We start from the raw sequence: 18334 nt of genomic DNA, 5'->3' as shown, positions 1-18334 counted from the left end.
AAATAGGTTTGATTCCTTTAAATTGATAGTATATTATTGTATTTAAACTGAACTATTTCTACATATTCATATAGGCATGAAAACATGTAGTATGGCATGTAGTAATAATAGAGGTGATCCTATTTTGCAGTTTTTCAAATATCGCGAACATGTCTGGTCTCCTATAACCGTGATATTTGAGGGATTACTGTTATTTTTCCTTATTTTAACATTTCAGAACAAAATTGGCTGAGCCATAATTCGGTTACATGATTTTTTTTCTTGTAATTTTCACATTGCATTGTTCAAATCGCAATTGACATGAAAAACATGGACGATTACTGTGACTTGCATCTATCTATCTTCTCAGTAAACTTCACCCAGCCATGATCCAGCCTCTCCTCCGACGTCTTGCCTTTGACGTTCCCACTCTAACAGAGCAAAGCAAAATACCATTAAAGGTAACTGCAAAACACTCCTTGAGAAAATACTCTTCTTCACCATCCCTTCACGGTTTCCATACACAGCTCTTGACCAATCACTATGAGCAGAAATCCAAGTACTATTCTCAGGTGAACCAGACGCTGGCCTCCGAAGAAGAACTCCACTTATCCATGAAGCTGTTCTGGACCATTTTTAAGGCTTTGACAAAAAAGGTAAAGACAAGTCACCACTCATCCAAATGATATTTGACTGGAAGGCTCCCCTCGGCACGTACGTTCGTTTCGTCTTAGCGAACATAAAACATCAAAGTATGACTTTGGTGAGAACATTCCTGGCCCAAATCTGCCTCACATCAAACGGCTGCCAGAAATCGTGTCAAAATGTCTCAAAATGAGAGAATACCTGGACTTCTAAAAATAATATTGCACCGCTGACACTTCACGTCTTGTTTTTGTATGTAATGCATACTAAAAACATTCAATTTATAGCCTTTAACCTTGTATATAAAAAAAACAAATACCTATTGCCGACATACAGAAACATGATTTTGTGTTAATTTAAGTAGGTATACTGTAATATTTAAGTGGAATGATCTAAATCAAGGGTTAATGATATTTTTTGATTTTACACCATGATTTTTGAACTAAAAACACAGAAAAAAATGATTAAAAAATGACAATTATTGATTTCAAAGGGGGAAAATCAGTAAATGTAATATACATCTATACTTTTCATTTTAATTTGATTTTAAAACAGAAAGTTAGCACTCATGATCTACTTTCCCGGGCCACACAAAAGGATATGGCGGGCCAGATTTGGCCCCCGGGCCGCCACTTTCACACCCGTGATCTAAAGTGACCTCCTCAACTTTTGAATTGAACTACAAAAACAATTTTACGGCTGTAAATGTGCGTTTATCACTAGTATAATGTATTTTTTCTGCTCTATTTACAAAGCAAATCATAAAGCGTCTACTCTCAATCCTCTCCTACTACATTTAATGTATCTCTTTTGCTTTAGTAAAAACAACATGATGTTTACAATCTAACCACTCCTAATGGGAAACATGCCACCTTTCTGACACATTATGAAAAATAACATTCATTATCATTTTTAATTGTCCATAAACATAGCCTGAATTATTAAGGCATTCCATTTTCTTTGCTCCAAGTACCCATATAATTACGTTTTTTTACTATACAGTACATTTCTAATGAGCCATTTATTATGGATTGTATAGCTACACATGTGTGTGTGTGGGTGTTTTTCTTTTTTTTTTTTTTTTTTGCAGCAATATGAGCCAGAATTATCCAAACTATGCGTCCAATGTTTGGGCGCAATGGCGGAGGCGCTTCCCCCTGATCGATTGGACCCTCATTGCATATCCCAAATGGACAAAAACACAGAAGGAACCTTCGATCCGCAACCCGTGGAAACCTCAAAGTACGTAAGAACCCGACAAGCAATGTTCCCTCTAATTTTTCATGTAAAACATGCTGTAAAACACTAAAAACATAAGAGTAGACAGAGCTACTACCACTGGCTGCCGCTTAAACGGCGCCATCATGGGGAAAAGGGTAAAAAATAAAGTTGAATTTTATTTACTGCGCGCCATATGATTGCTGCTGCGCAGAGAAGACCAGATTAGTACGCTTAGAGGGAACATTGCTGACAAGGTTTCTATATATTTCCACACACTAACCGACTATTCAGTGGCTAAAACTCCATTAACTAGTAGATTACTGTCATCTTTTCCTTAGTATTTCTTTGCCAGAGAGACTGGAGCCCGTCGTGAACAAATACGCCGAACATACCCATGAGAAATGGTCACTAGACAAGGTAGAGTCGTCAACTTTTGGGTGTCCTAACCCTAACCTTTGACAATTTACAATGGACGCGTCTTTTGTTTGTCAGTTTGCCAACGGCTGGGTTCACGGGGAGCAGCTATGTGAGAACACTAAGGTTCACCCTCTTCTCAAGCCCTACAGGGCTCTGGCTGAAAAGGTATCGTCAAGTAAAATGACCCAAAGGAATTGAATTCTGTATTCAATGATTTAATGGCCGTTGTTATGGAATTGTTTTATGTGAATCACTGCATTTCTGGGTGGATTTTTTTGTCCCCTGCAGGACAAAGAAGCTTACCGCTGGGCTATTAAGGAGACCATGAAAAGTATGATGGCATTTGGGTGGACCATTGAGCGCACAAAACAAGGAGATGCGTTTGGGTTGCACGCTTGTACGAGGAAAATCTCGCAGTCTGGTCAGGTTGGTTCGTTTACTTTGTCAGTTTTGGGTGTAAAGTCATTTTTTTGCTCTCCAAAAGCCTTCACAGACTAGTTTACATATCTTATACTTGCCTATAGTTGTCTTTCGAAGGGGCGTCGACCTTTAGCCCAAAACCCTTTGACACAAGTAACGTCACTTTATCATGGGATCAATGTGTAAGTAATGTTTTATTTTTCTGTGACAGTTTTATATAAAACTAAACTAATCTATTGAGACTTCATGCCCATTTTATTCCAAGGCCATGGCTGAAAAACTGTCTGAAAACTACCACAATTCTTGGGCCAAGAAGAAAAAACTACAACAAGAGAATAAAGGTACTTCATTTCAACTTCTTCTGGTCACAGTTTGGTATCTTAATTAAGGACCCCTTGGGCAATTTGAGAGTATATTTCTCAATTATTTTAGCATTTTCCTCAAGGCAAGTGCTTGTTCTGTAGTGGTAGAACTTGAAAGATATCTTCATCCAACCGGGGGAGCAGCGAGTGGTCCGAGTTCAATCTGTTGAAGTAAAACATCAAAATCTTGTCTTTTAAGAAGTTTTTTCCAAAGTTTTTTTTCTTTTTGCCAAGATAGAGAGCATTATTAATAACTGTGTTACTTTATACTAGGCATAATAGATACTGGGTGTCTGTTATTGGATACAATGGGGGGAATAAGTGAAGGATGTGGTTTATAATGGGAATGGACCGAGGTTTTCATTCATTTCAGATAACCAATAAAATGCCTCTATCCGATAACATTGGTATTTTACATTGGAAATGTGGCTTTATCAGGTAGCAGATGTATTTTCACAATAACGCGCCACAGAATTTGATAAAAGTACAATGTAAAAACCTATCTGAAAATATCTGATGCAGGTAGTGTCATTTAATGTAATCCCGCCTCCAATGTTACCAAGGACAAAATTTGCAATGTACTTTTTTTTAAAAGGAGACTTTTTAAAATGACTCGGTAGTTGTTTTAATGGAACATAAATGTAAAATGAGAAAGGCACCTTAATAAAAGTTATCTGCCAGTGTAAATGAGGAAAGGATAAAAAAAAAGGATTAACATTTGCTCACTTTATCAAGTCAAATTACCTCATTGTGATGTACTACATTGAAGTACTAAATAGAGTTTTAGTTTTCAGAATGGCTGAAGCATATGATGGATTCATTGTTGACGCAAAATTTTGCGACACTTGGTTCAATTCCCCCAGTTTGTTCGCATATCCAAACTCCAAATGATGACTAGTTTTAATTAATTCACCACCGGCTCATATAACGACCCATAAAATGATTATCCATGCAGATCACAAACATTTGTGAGTTCACAATTTAATCACCAAGCCAAATTACATTTCAATTTAGCATTAGCGGTTTATATCCATAAAAAAAAAATCAATTTTCACGTGCTTGTCTTAAACATTTTGGCTTCTTTTAGTGGAATAAAGAAACGGGAATAAAAGACAAACTCATTGTCTATCATGGCTGGAAAAAAAGTAAGGAGAGCAAGGGAAAGGTTTCCCAAAGCGAAAAGAAAGATTGATCTGTGTTGATAAATCTTTCTTTTCTCTTTGGGAAACCTTTCCCTTGCTCGCTATTTTCTGAAAGGTCACTGTGATAAATACTAGTCAAACTGAATTTATATTGAATTTCTAGCTTATCTGAAGCGTTAAAAATAACTGCAGTACAATTATTTGGCCAGATAAAGTTAGAGTGGACTTGCTGGCTAATTGTGTTGTTTTTTTTTTGACCCGACGCCCTCCTCAGGGGGATCCGGGCACTTGCTTCTTGTGCCCTACGACAACTTGAGCGCCAAGGAAAAGAATAGATTCCGACAAAGAGCCCAAGATGTCCTCAAGTTTCTTCAACTCAATGGCTACACGGTGTGGAGGTGAGGCCAATGTTTGCAAATTTGGGAATATGGATGAGGTTGTCCTCATGAATTTTTCAGTGTGACGACCACAACTCTCAACATTGGCTTTTTTTCACAAAGGAAAAAAAATGGCCTTTTGTTAGGCCTTGAAAATGCATTGAAACTCATCATTTTAAGAAAATATTGGGAGTAATTGACAGTTAAACATTAATATTTGAACTGTGTTGAGAGATTCCACAATTTAATAGAAAATTTTGACATTTTAATAGAAAATGTCCACATTTTAATAGAAAATGTCCACATTTTAATAGAAAATGTCCACATTTTAATAAAAAATGTCCACATTTTAATTGAAAATTTACACATTTTTATCGCAAATTTACACATTTTAATTGAAAATTTACACATTTTAATAGAAAATGTCCACATTTCAATGGGTAAATTATTATATTATTATATTATTTTGGTATTCAAAATGGCTGTAACTTGATGCCAAAAGTAACTAATATTTGAACGAATACCCTAAGAGACACAAATCTCTCCCCGAATGATTATGCGTGAAAGATTCCACATATATTAATAATGCAGTAAAACCTTGCTATGTTCGATTCACTGCATCATGGCTTGGATCCACCAAAAATATATAAAAAATACATAGTGTTGGAACACTAATAAAACAAGAAGGTAAATAATCCATAGTCCAAATCATAATAAGTAGACATCATAAAAAAAACCCTTACATTGCAGTTATTGAAGTATTGTGGCAGTTCTTAGAACTTATTTTGCACCATAAACAAGATTTTTTTTACTGGATCATATTTGTTTTTGTCCATTTTTTTTTGGAAAGCGGCATCGCATTATAGAAAATGAGGAGGGAATAGAAAATGCAATAGAAAATGACTCATTTTGGTTCATAAAAATGATGAATTTATTGATTTATTTTTGTTCCAGCAGGGATCGAAAGAAAACTGATCTGGATTTCCCAGCCACGGCCAACAGTTTTGGTCATAATTTACTCCAACGGTTGCTTTCGTACACGGAAGAGGCTCAGGAATATATGTTGGAGCTTGGTTTAAGTAACATTTTTATTCAAATTAATACATAAAATAATTCTATACTGGACTTGGCAGTTTCTATGTGCAAATATATATCTACTTTTTGACTTTTTTAGTTGTAGTTCATACATTACAAATACATTTTGAAACCAAAGTATGGCTAAAACTGACATATTTTATTATAATTAATTAAAATGTGATATTAAATGATGTGCATTGACATTTCCATGTTGTATAACTTCCCGTAGGCACACTCACTTTAATTTGATTCATCCGTACTTCATTCAAAAGGGCAGAAAATTAGTTTCTCCTATCACTTTCTTTGTAGTTTTTTTCTCTATTGCATATTCTTTATTATTTTTTTTATATTTAATTTTTCAGAAGTGATGCAAGCCAGAGGACAGACCTCGAAAGGGGAGAGAGTGTCACACCAGCAGCAGCCTGTTCAGTTCTTCCTTAAGGTTTGCTTATTATTATTATTATTATAAGTGAATTAAAACTGACCATATTCAGTGGCTTTTTAATTCTATTAGAATTTTTTTTGTTGAAGAGGACTTTTTACCCTTGACACTGACAGACTAGTTCAATTCTATCATCTCATTAGTTTGGGTAAATGGTTCCTATGGGTAATCAAGCGCCAAATAATCCTTTGTAGCTGTATAATTTATTTAGAGAAATCCATGGGGGCGTGTCAATTCTCATCACGCCATCGATTACGGTTTCCTAAGCCCATTTCTGTCGAAATTTAGGGAAAGGAAAGAATATTTCATTAGTTATCTTTACTACAAAGTTTTCTCATTGATGACTTAAATGTTAAATTTTTTTTTTTACAATTTTTCCAATCTATTTCACTACATGATGAAGATTCCCACTTAAAATAAAGGTGTATTGTTTATCGTTGTCAATAGCAATTCCAGACTTAATTAACTTTTTTAATCAAACTTTAAAACTACTCTAATTTAACTCTAATAACAAGGTTTGCTTGAATCTTTATACATTTTATTTCTCGCTATTTTAGCACACTCTAAACCACCAAAACACCTTAAAAATAATGTTAAATAAAATATATGCCCATTTTTTTGTTGGTAGGACGAATTTTACCGATTATTATTTGTAAAATTTGATCCAAAATGGCCCTCTATTGCTTATTTCCAGGTCATTATTCCACTTTTGGAGGAATATGTGAAAAGCCAGCGGCTCTATTTTATAGCAGCGTCCCATTCTTTGGAGTCAAAAGGAAGCCGAGCCTCCAAAAAAGAAAAAGAAATGATCGCAAGGCAGGTGAAATCAATGCGAGACAATTTTGCATTCATATTTTTCCTCCTTTCTCCTCCTCATTCTTACCATTTTACTTTTATTCCTCCTTCCATGCAGCCTCTTTTGTAAGCTTTCAGCTATCGTAAGACATTCTCTCTTTCTCTTTGGTAAGAATCGTGCTGCAATAAGTCGTTGGGTTTTGTGTTACTTGAGAAATATCTGGTTGTGACTGATGTATATATATATTTTGCATTATCACCTGCTATCTTGTCTGTGCTTCATTTAACCTTCAGGAAATGAAAGCACAGCAGTCAGGAGTTGTCTTCATGTTTTGGCCCGGGCGTTGGATGCCAGGTAGCACTTCCCTCACCAACCATCCATCCATCCATCCATTTTTAATATGACTTGCCACACTTGACGACTATCCCAGTGCATTTTGAAGGCGGAGATAAACAATCAATCACACCGCAGGGACATTGTAGACTTCTTTTATTTTAATTTTTGGAGCTCAGCCACATTTTGTCCATTTAAAAGGCTTCTTTTGCAAAAATATAAGTACTGTTTAATATCTAAGTACTGTTTAATATCTAAGTACTGTTTAATATCTAAGTACTGTTTACTATCTAAGTACTGTTTAATATCTAAGTACTGTTTAATATCTAAGTACTGTTTACTATCTAAGTACTTTTTAATGTCTTAGTACTGTTCAATATCTAAGTACTGTTTAACATCTAAGTACTGTTTAATATCTAAGTACATTTTAATATCTAACTTCTCTTTAATATCTAAGTACTGTTTAATATCTAAGTAGTGTTTAATATCTAAGTAGTGTTTAATATCTAAGTACTGTTTAATATCTAAGTACTGTTTAATGTCTAAGTAGTGTTTGATATCTAAGTACTGTTTAATATCTAAGTACTGTTGAAACCAGCTCTCAAAATTATATTCATGGGAGAGAGTTTAATATCTAAATATCTACTGTTTTCAACAGTACTTAGATATTAAACAGTACTTAGATATTCAACTCTCTCTCATGAATATAATTTTGAGAGCTGGTTTCAACAGTACTTACTCTCTGTCACCATTTGACCGGACACCAAACGTCCAAGCACCCAATATTTGACTTATGGAATGATGAGCCATGATGGGAACCTGACTTTTTACTTATCTTCTCTCTATAGGACTTTGACAAAGTCGTCTCCAGAGTCTGTGAAGGCATCTCTGCAGTCCTTCTTCGAGGCGGCTGCATCTGATCTGGAGGCCACTGCAAAAAACCTATCGGCGACCTCGGCTTCTTTGGCTCAGTGTCACAATCACCAGGCCAGAATTGTTCATTACACAACTTCTTTCCTCCTCCCAACGCTCACATCCCTCTTCCAGCATCTTGTTAGCCATAACTATGGTGTTGACCTCTTGGGTGAGTTGTTTTTTCATCATTTTCTAGACATTTTCAAAGCAATTTGCAGTAAATGCATCCAAATAACTTGAAACTTTCATGTTAAAGTTCTATTCAAATGACTGCACTACAAAGACCAGCTTTTTAAGGTCCAAACTTTGCTCTTTTAGCAAATAATCTTTGACTTAGAATTCTTTTTCGGGCTTTTAGTAACAGTTGAGGACAGACTAATCCACAAATTTGTTCCTCAACCAAAGAATTTAGAGATTTGATCATATATGGTTCATAAAATCCAGAAAAGTAGTGAGGACACAAAAAGGTCTATTCAAATATAAAGAGCAAAATCATAACAGGGCGAGATTAGCAGCTGGTTTTGCATAGCTTTGAAGTCAGCTCCCATTAAAAGGCTCAGTCATGGTCAGAGAGCAACCCCCCAACCTATTGTCTCCTTGGCTAATACGATGACCTTCCACAGAGATCATCCATTTCCTGCATCAGCAATCTTCTCGTTAGTCGGTTTCTCTGTGATTGCGGAGGCTCACCTTTCCTTTGCCTCCTTTACCCCCCCCCGTCCTTAGAGAATGAGGATTTAAGTGTCACCTTGTCTTTTCCAGTGGGAAGCGTGCAGGCGTCCTGTTACAAGATACTCAACGGGCTTTATTTCCTCGGCACCAGCGGTAGTGGCTACGTAGAAGGGTATATACTGGCTTTTTTATCCGATCTGGTCGTGGGCAATAAGATGTAGTTGTTATTTGCAATAAGAGACGATAATGTTGTAAGCTTTGGAGCTCTTATGGCGAGTTTGTGATGGGCCCTTTGTCAATTGGAATTTGTAAATGAATCAATTAGGAGGTTTTCAATTCAGCTATTTTGTATAACATGGTTTTGGAAGGTGGCGTGTTGATTTTTAGTCTATTTTAGGCATGGGTGTCAAAGTGGTGGCCCGTGGGCCAAATTTGGGCCACCACATCATTTTGTGTGGCCCGGGAAATTAATCATGAGTGCCGACTTTCTGTTTTAGGATCAAATTAAAATGAGGAGTATAGATGTATATTAAATTTACTGATTTTCCACCTTTTAAATCAATAATTGCAATTTTTTAATCATTTTTTTCTGTCAAAAATCATTTTGTAAAAACTAAAATTCACAGTTGCAAGTTCAATTCTCTGGACTTGGCTGGTTTGTTTAAGAGTTTCTCCAGGTAAAAAAAAAATCACTTTCATTGAAAAAAATTCTGTTGATGTGAATGACAGGAATTCTTCTACTCGCCCAAAGTCAGATGAGAGAGTCTCCTAGTTCAAACGTGAAACCCTGCAGGGACAAACACTATAAAAAATGGATTGAAGGTGTATATGTGTAAAGGGATTTTTGCCTTCAGGTGCAGACCAGCAGCAGGTTCTTGTCTGGCAGCGCTGACCGCTGCTTTTCCCGTTTGCTTCTTGGAGCCGGCTGTCAATCAAAGCAACCCTTATTCCATTTACAACACCATGAGCATCACTGAAAGACATGGTCAGTAATCCATTCAAAAAATAGACATTATTTTATCTGGAAAATGAAGTTACCATATTTTTTCTGTTAGATCTGGGCTTGCCAGTTGACCTGGAACAAATATGTCGCCTTCTACCCTCCCTTGAGCAAGTCATGGCGGAAGCCCAAGAGTTGACGGGCGCCGGCGCCGCTGCCCGGCAGACTCGCTACGTCCATGTTACCGATGTCACCTTGCCAATGCTGTGCTCTTACGTGTCCCGTTGGTGTAAAGACGACACGGTCGTCAACTCTGTGACGCCTCGGCACGCCAGTGAGCTGCTCGGGTACATCCTCGGGATTATCCGCAACCATGTGGGGGCCAGCCAGGGCGACTGGATGAAGGAGCTTGCAGGTAGGGGACTTTTTTCTACTCATAATTTAACAAAAGTTCTATGAGACTGTGTGGGTTGTCTGTGGGTACTCTGGTTTTCTTCCCACAACACAAAAAACACATGCCAGGCTGGTTATACATTCTACGAAATTATTAGTGTGAATGTATATGGTAGTTTGTCTCCTTGTGCACTGTGATTGGTTGGCAACTAATTCAGGGTGCCTCTCAGGGTGCCTCTCGCCCACTGCCCATAGTTGGTTGGGATAGCCTCCAGCACCCCCTGCGAACAGAACATGAATTAATTTTTTTAAGCCGACCCAAAAATTCAAGAAATTTCATTACTTTTCAGGAGGAATTTAAAATTGCACATTTATAGTTGGCTGTGATTGGCTGGCTACCAATTCAGGGTTACCCCCCGCCCACTGACCCTAGTTGGCTGGGATGGCTTCCAGCACCCCCTGTGACCCTTGTAAGGATAACAGAAAATTAGTTCATTTTAAATCCCCCCAAAAAATTCAAGTAACGTTATTACATTTCAGGATCAACTTAAAATGACACATTTATAGTCTGCTGTGATTGGTTAGTCACCAGTTCAAGGTATCCCCCACCTCTGACCAGTTAGCTGGGATAGAGTCAAGCACCCCCCACAACCCTAGTAAGGATAAAGCAGTTCAAAAAATGAGATGACAGATGGAATTTATAGTCGGATTTCAGTTGGCCTCCCACAACCAATCAATGTTTAGGTACTTGAAAAATGGCACTTGAAAAGTCCATTCCCATTACAGTCCATTCCCAGCAAATCATCAGCAAAGCCAGCGTTGATCTCCTGACCAGCCACTACCTTCCTCTGATGGATAAATTGAGAAAGAGGGCGGAGCATGTGCTGTTGGAGGAGGAGCGAATGAAAGCGGAAGATTTCGCCACTTCGGAAGCCGAAATGCAGATGCAGGAGAAGTTCAGCGTTCTAGTGCGAGACGTTTACGCTTTCTATCCTCTTCTTATTCCATTTGTGGACTCAAATCGGTAAGAATTTTGTGTATGTAGAAAAGCACTGTTGTATAAATCAATACCTGCTTGCTAAAGTTTTTAAAGGCTGTCATAAAAATGATAATCACCAAGAAAAGTGAGGGCAATGATGCACTAATGTGAACCCACACAGAGTGTTTGCTAAGGGAGCAATAATGGCTCACGTGAAGGCTTAATTGTTCTACTGTGTGACTTTCCATTTCCTACAATAGAAAAACGGCCCCCCGGAGAGAAGACAAAACTGTTATAGCTTGTGAAATATTTCAATTTCATGCTTCCTTTGTGGTATGTTTTTCTTCAACTTTTGATTTTCTTTTTTGTCAATCCATTTCAGGGCTTTTTGGCAGAAACAGTCGAATCCTGATGCACAACAGCTATTCAACATGGTGGCTGAAGTCTTCATATTCTGGGCCAAATCTCACGTGAGATCACAAATGATAGATTTGAGATACAACATAAGGAACAGGTTAAGAAAGAGTGAGGTCAATTTAATAGGAAATAGGTTTATTACCAGACTGCAGAATGGGGAGAGAGCTCGAACAGTTGTGAACACACTTTCTCTGAATGAACAGTGGGTCAGTCTTTATATAGGAAGACAGGGTAATATTTCTAAGACAGCCATGTAGAACAGAGTTTATGTAAACAAAACTTTGGGCTAATATGGTTAGACATTTGAAGGGCAAAGTTATATGCAAACACGATATTTTTATAGCTCACACAAACTACATCTTACATTTCGCGATACGAAAAAAACATTGCAAGGCCTAGCTAGTTACCCTATCCTACATTCCACTGTCTTAACAATTGTAAAGCAAGTTGGTCAGTTTATCTTACATTCTACAATCTTAACAAACAATTGTAAAACGAGTTTTGTCACATGGCATGACATGAACAAACAATTATTAAGCAGGTTTGCCAGTCTATCCCACAACAAATTGTCTTTTTTGTCAATTTTGCATGAAACATCCGTCTGACTCGTCACTTTTGGCTACAGAATTTCAAGTGGGAGGAACAGAATTACGTGGTTCAAAACCAAATCAACAATTTGGCCTTTTTGGTCAACGACAACACGACAAAGGTGAGCCTCGATTCAAAGTTGCATCTCTGAAATGAAGCTTAATATTCACGCCGCGGTTGGATTTACAGCTCGACTTTGAGAAGAGAAGGATGAAGAGGAAGGGCGATCGTTATTCCACACACACTTCCCTGATTGTGGCTTCCGTCAAGCGACTTCTCCCGGTGGGACTGAGGGCTTGTTTTTCCAACAACGAGAGTCTCATTATGTCAGCCAAGAGTGCTTTTGCTCAGGTTGGTGGAAAAAAAATGTGGGCACCATGCTAAGTGATTGCTGCATGGGGAATGATGGCTATTATTCTACTATAGATCGGTTTGGAAATAGAGCAAGCCGGGTGAAATTTTTCTATAATTGGCCACGCTTACAACAATGTGTAGTCAATCTTTAGCCATTTAAATTGTCAATGGCTTTAGTATCATCAAATGTCTCCTTTGGGGACAATCATGGGCATGGATGTTAAAAATAATTATGAAATGAGACATGTGAGGTTAGCTTGTTAGCCCTCGACTCAATATTTAGTGACCACACGTGTCGGAAAGGATTAGGGACGCTGTTGTCAATTGTTGGACAAAGGGCGGAGCTTGGGGCATGGGGGGCGGAGTCTATGGGCAGATGAGGTGCTCCTAAAACATTGACCATAAATCTGGGCTGTGGTACAAAATAATATTTTTAATTCACAAAGCAAAGTCGAAAAAAAACCCGCTGGGTTCCCCAAAAGCTCCACCCCCTTTTTTATCCCTTCGGAAGACGTATACCCGAGTGTGTTAGTCATTTATCTTATATAAACCAATATACCGTATTTTCACGACTATAAGGCGCACTTAAAAGTCTTAAATTTCCTCCAAAATCGACAGGGCGTCTTATAATCCAGTGCGCCTTATATATGGACATTTTTTTAAAATGTCATTCATTGAGGGTGCGCCTTATAGTCGTGAAAATACGGTACGTTGTTTTTGCATTGTGAAAATGGTCAAATTTTGAGATCCCTGACAAAATGTGCTAAACAAAACTTCCATTTTCAAATCTATTCATTCAAACTTGTTTGCTTCTCCCAGAGGAAACCCGAAGATGAGATTCGTGACTGTGTATATAAGTACCTTTTACATTCTCAGGCTCAGGTAAAGAGTTCTCGTTTTGAATGTAGTGCCTCCATCCCAGTTTGGATTTTACTGCATGCATTTTGTTTTTGTGTACACAATACTCCCTCCCACTTGGGCTTGAGGGTTCTTTCTGTCTCTTCACAGAAGAGCATGTACATTCTGCTGACATCCCGCATGCGTACTGACACGCACGGCTAGCCGCGAGTTTTAATTCAAGCGACAAGAGTGCTGTTAATTAGACTTTGGAATGGTCTTGTTGCCTGTAAAATCTATTCTTCCATGACGCCGTGACTGGAATTTGTCATCATTCCAGAGAGGCGCTAAAGCATGCAGTCTTAGTTTGTTTATTGTGTTTACCATTGTACGCCATTTCCAAAAGTATTTTACTGTCAAACACCTGAAATATTTTTACCATTGTTTCTGTTTTCTATGAGAAGCCACCCACAAACTTGCCACAGAGTCCACAGAGTCCCAACGTTGATTTGGAGACCACCACTGACAAAATCCTACAACTTTCTCGAGTCCTCCATTACCTCGATCAGGTTTTTTTCTGGTTATATCAAAGTATTATATTTTATGAAGTGACAGAGTTAGAGTAAATAGTTCCCTTGCTACTTATCGTTATGTTTTTTACAAGCAGCCAACTGGTTTCTCCTTATCTTTCCTTGATTTTTATGTCCAGGTGGAACATCCACACCGGTATAAAAAAGGGTCATGGCTTAAAGTCTTATCCAAACAAAGGAAGCAAGCTGTAGTGGCCTGTCTAAGAATGGCCCCACTTTACAACCTCCCGAGGTAAGAAACGCTGTAATAAAGTAGCAAAAATCAACAGTTCTTGGGTTATGAAAGCACATGGCAAAATAAACAGACGTTGCCCGGGGAAAAGGAGCCTTAATCGCTTCTGTGATGTGATTTTTCAATCTATTTGCCTTCCCGTCAACAAACATGTTCTTAGTACCGTGTGTACGGTCCCCTGATGTGTCATTGCTACTGTAATAAAACACCAAAAATCAGTTCTTGGCTTATGAAAACACATGACGAAATAACACCCATTACTTTTGTTTCTGGAATTTTTAAATCTATTTACCTTATCATACACAAACATGTCCATAGTTTTGTGTACATGGTCCCCTCATAGGTCATTGCCTTTGTAATACAGTACTACCAAAAATACGTTCTTGGGTTATGAAAACACGACAAAATTACACCCATAACCGTATTTTGCCATTTAATATACCCCAGGTATATTATATTAGTGTATATTTTTTGAGCCTTCTGTTTGTGCGCCATTTAATATACCCCTGCCGTTAAATATACTCGGGTATATAAAATGAATGTAAATTTTTTTTAGCCTGCTGTTTGTGCGCCATTTAATATACCCCTGCCGTTAAATATACCCGGGTATATTACATGGCGGAGTATATTAAACAGTAAAATACGGTACCATATTTTTACGACTATAAGGCGCACCGTCAATGAATGACACTTAATTTTTTTTCCATATATAAAGCGCACTGGATTATAAGGCGCCCTGTCTATTTTGGAGAACATTTAAGACTTTTAAGTGTGCCTTATAGTCGTGAAAATACGGTACTTGGAAAAATGATCTCTAATTACTTCTGTGAAGTGATTTTAAAATCTATTTGATTTACCGTACACAAAAAAACTTCCTAGTTTTTTGTTTACGGTCCCCCTGAATTTTCATTGCCACCACCTAGGCACCGAGCCATCAACCTGTTCCTCCAAGGCTACAATAAATCCTGGATATCAGTTGAGGAGCAGACTTTGGAAGAGAAACTTGTGGAGGATTTAGCCGTGAGTGATGTACAACTTTGGGCTACTAGTTTTAGAGTTTGGACTTAGGTTTATATTCATAATGAATGCATCGCATTAAAAAATAAAGCAACCAATATTTTTTCATAGAAGCTCAGTGCGATGGAGCTGACGGCAGGACGGCGAGATGAGAAAAACGAGGATTCCAAACAGATCGATCCGCTCCTTCAGGTCATCACGCTCTTCACTTGCAGTGCCTTGACGGAGAGAAGGTTGTTTTTTAAGATACAGGATTATGTAATGATACATTTTCTCAATTGATATGATCTCATTTGTCTTCATAAAGTGATCTTGAAATCGACTGGCTTTATGTTGCCTACGTGGACATCATGGCCAAGGTAGGAGATAAAGATGAGGTTAAGGTGGCGGGATTTTTCAATTGTTTTTTTGAGTTTTTGGGGTGAAGTGTGTCTTGGATTAATTATATTGTTCATTTATTTTTGGCATAATTTCTCCTTGCAGAGCTGCCATAGAGAAGATGACGAAGAAGAGCAGCAGGAAGTGCAAAGTTTTGAAGTGAGTTCATATTTAGGATTAATTAAGGCTATTCTGAAAGCTCCTTTACTTCCAATCTGATTTTTTTTCTCATTTTTTGCTGATCCATTGCCTCTATTTAAGTATAATTTATACATAAAAGCACATTTTCCGTATTAAAAGTGAGCCCTTCTAGTGCTCTTTGAATAAATGCCCCATTTACAAATATTATAGGCGCAATATTGTTACAATTATAAGTTTTTAAAGAAAAGCTTGCCTATTGGTTGGATTTCTAACAGCCAAACAACATGATGACACTGATACACTATACTGGATTACAGACCAAAATACTTCCAAAATATTAATATTCAACACTGATATATATATTTTTCAGATCCAAGCATAGTATTAAAAAATCCTCATGAAATATGATAACAATTTGTATTTCAGGAGAAAGAGATGGACAAGCAAAGGTTGTTGTACCAGCAGGCCCGTTTACATCTACGTGGAGCTTCTGAGATGGTCCTCCAAAGCATTAGTGCCAGCAAAGGTAAGAGCTTTTTCATTTTGGGGACCCAATTCATGCTCCTATTGAGGTTCCATTTAGTTCCACGCTAGTCACGGTGTGCTTTTTTTTTTTGGAGAGAGAGCTACCTTCTCTGATTGTGATCATTTGGCATCTAATCAGGGACCTTGGGTTGCATGATTGCTCCAACACTCAAGCTGGGAATTGCTGTTCTCAATGGAGGAAATGCTACTGTTCAGCAGGTGCAAACTTGCACAGAAAAATGATATCATTCAACTTTCTTTTCCCCGGAAAGATGACATATTACATTTCATATTCCGTTTTGCTTCCAATGCATTGTTGTGAATAGAAAATGTTGGATTACCTGAGAGAAAAACAAGATGTCGCCTTCTTCCAGAGTATGGCGGGACTCATGCAGTCTTGCAGGTGGGTCAATGGGATGTCAATCACTTTTGCATGGATTCAAAGATTCCATTTTTCTATGCAGTGTACTGGATTTAAACTCATTTGAGAGGCAGAACAAAGCCCAGGGATTAAGCATGTCCACGGATGAGCGTGCAGGTGAGAGGAATCGCCATGGAAAGCTGTCGCCATTCACCCGCGGATTTGTTTTGACCTCTCATCCCCTGTTTTTCCCACCCCAGCGGAGAAGGTGATGCCGGATGAAGAACTAACCCGCGACTTGTTCCGTTTCTTACAGCTGCTTTGCGAAGGACACAACTCAGGTTATTGCGCTTTTTCACCTCTTTGATACATTTTGATCAACCCATTCAGATTTGTTCACCTCTTTGATACATTTTGATCAACCTCGTGCAGATTTTATCACCTCTTTGTTACATTTTGATCAACTCAGTGTATACTTTTCACCTCTTTGATACATTTTGTTAAACCCAGTGTAAATTTTTCATACATTTTGATAAACCCAGTGTATATTTTTCACCTCTTTGATGCATTGTGATCAACCCATTCAGATTTCTTCACCTCTTTGATACCTTTTGATCAAGCCCATGCAGATTTTTTACACCTCTTTGATACATTTTGATCAATTTAGTGTTTATTTTTCACTTCTTTGATACATTTTGATCAACTCCATGAATATTTTTCACCTCTTTGATACATTTTGATGAGCTCTGTGCAGTTTTTCACCTCTTTGATTCATTTTGATCAACCCTGTGTCAATTTTTCACCTCTTTGATACATTTTGAATATTACCCAAGTGTTAAGATGACCAAAAATGTCAATACAAGATGGACCGTCCTCAAACCTCACATTTAATTCCCTGTTAGATTTCCAGAATTACCTGAGAACACAAACAGGCAACAACACCACTGTCAATATCATCATTTCTACTGTGGATTACCTACTAAGAATTCAGGTAAACATCAACAAATCACACCACAAAGAATGAATTCTCACCATCCTTAATTTTTGTGCCAGGAGTCCATTAGTGACTTTTACTGGTACTATTCGGGAAAGAATGCCATCGACGCCCAAGGGCAAGGCATCTTTTCCAAAGCGATTAAAGTAGCCAAGCAGGTCTTCAACACGCTGACCGAATACATACAAGTCAGTGGGTTTCTATGCCTTCAAAGATTGGTAGCATCTGTGTCCTCCATTTGTAATGCCGGTTTTGTTTACCCGCAGGGCCCGTGCAATGGAAACCAACAGAGTCTGGCTCATAGTCGTCTTTGGGATGCCGTGGTCGGATTTCTTCACGTTTTTGCTCATATGCAGATGAAACTCTCGCAGGTTTTTCTACTCATATTTTCTTAGCCTTGGAATTTGCGCATTGGTCTCAATGTTGTACTTGTTTTGTTTTGTGTCCAGGATTCAAGACAAATAGAACTACTAAAAGAACTCATGGACTTACAGAAGGACATGGTTGTGTTCTTGCTCTCCATGCTAGAAGGTTTGCCTTATGCTAATGACTCAAAAGAAATAGAACTCCTCAAAAAAGTTGGAAAAATATCGTTTAAGCCTGAGATGGACAGATATTTGTTCCCTTTGGGGTGTATGTTTAATATTTTTTTAATCCACAGTACAACTAGTTCAGGCCGTACCCAACCTTCTGCCTGTTGCAAGCTGGGATAGGCTCCAGCATCCCCAGAACCTTCATGAAGTAAAGCCATTCAGAAAACAAATGAATGAACACTAGTCAAATATAACTG

General features: G+C 37.9%; 1 protein-coding gene across 1 annotated transcript in view; it reads left to right on the top strand.

Annotated features, from left to right (window-relative positions):
* Positions 1-18334, top strand: part of ryr2b (ryanodine receptor 2b (cardiac)) — a 51318-nt gene that overhangs the window by 23690 nt on the left and 9294 nt on the right. Inside the window, exons 51-88 of the mRNA XM_077730118.1 lie at positions 350-440; positions 507-635; positions 1715-1866; positions 2184-2262; positions 2338-2427; positions 2551-2688; positions 2787-2864; positions 2948-3023; positions 4461-4584; positions 5521-5636; positions 6003-6082; positions 6777-6898; positions 6996-7045; positions 7172-7232; positions 8060-8295; positions 8889-8970; positions 9653-9783; positions 9854-10153; positions 10918-11155; positions 11493-11580; positions 12153-12236; positions 12305-12466; positions 13289-13351; positions 13771-13875; positions 14016-14128; positions 15052-15148; positions 15257-15378; positions 15453-15504; positions 15629-15682; positions 16091-16190; positions 16329-16408; positions 16516-16592; positions 16654-16727; positions 16811-16891; positions 17453-17541; positions 17604-17732; positions 17811-17915; positions 17994-18075. Coding sequence (XP_077586244.1) covers positions 350-440; positions 507-635; positions 1715-1866; positions 2184-2262; positions 2338-2427; positions 2551-2688; positions 2787-2864; positions 2948-3023; positions 4461-4584; positions 5521-5636; positions 6003-6082; positions 6777-6898; positions 6996-7045; positions 7172-7232; positions 8060-8295; positions 8889-8970; positions 9653-9783; positions 9854-10153; positions 10918-11155; positions 11493-11580; positions 12153-12236; positions 12305-12466; positions 13289-13351; positions 13771-13875; positions 14016-14128; positions 15052-15148; positions 15257-15378; positions 15453-15504; positions 15629-15682; positions 16091-16190; positions 16329-16408; positions 16516-16592; positions 16654-16727; positions 16811-16891; positions 17453-17541; positions 17604-17732; positions 17811-17915; positions 17994-18075 — 4130 coding nt within the window. The remainder of the gene's footprint in view (positions 1-349; positions 441-506; positions 636-1714; positions 1867-2183; positions 2263-2337; positions 2428-2550; positions 2689-2786; positions 2865-2947; positions 3024-4460; positions 4585-5520; positions 5637-6002; positions 6083-6776; positions 6899-6995; positions 7046-7171; positions 7233-8059; positions 8296-8888; positions 8971-9652; positions 9784-9853; positions 10154-10917; positions 11156-11492; positions 11581-12152; positions 12237-12304; positions 12467-13288; positions 13352-13770; positions 13876-14015; positions 14129-15051; positions 15149-15256; positions 15379-15452; positions 15505-15628; positions 15683-16090; positions 16191-16328; positions 16409-16515; positions 16593-16653; positions 16728-16810; positions 16892-17452; positions 17542-17603; positions 17733-17810; positions 17916-17993; positions 18076-18334) is intronic.

The sequence above is a fragment of the Stigmatopora nigra genome, chromosome 12 (assembly GCF_051989575.1).
Source record: "Stigmatopora nigra isolate UIUO_SnigA chromosome 12, RoL_Snig_1.1, whole genome shotgun sequence".
Taxonomy (NCBI): Eukaryota; Metazoa; Chordata; class Actinopteri; order Syngnathiformes; family Syngnathidae; genus Stigmatopora; species Stigmatopora nigra.
Note: the sequence above shows the minus strand (reverse complement) of the source record. Positions and strands in the feature narration are given on the sequence as shown.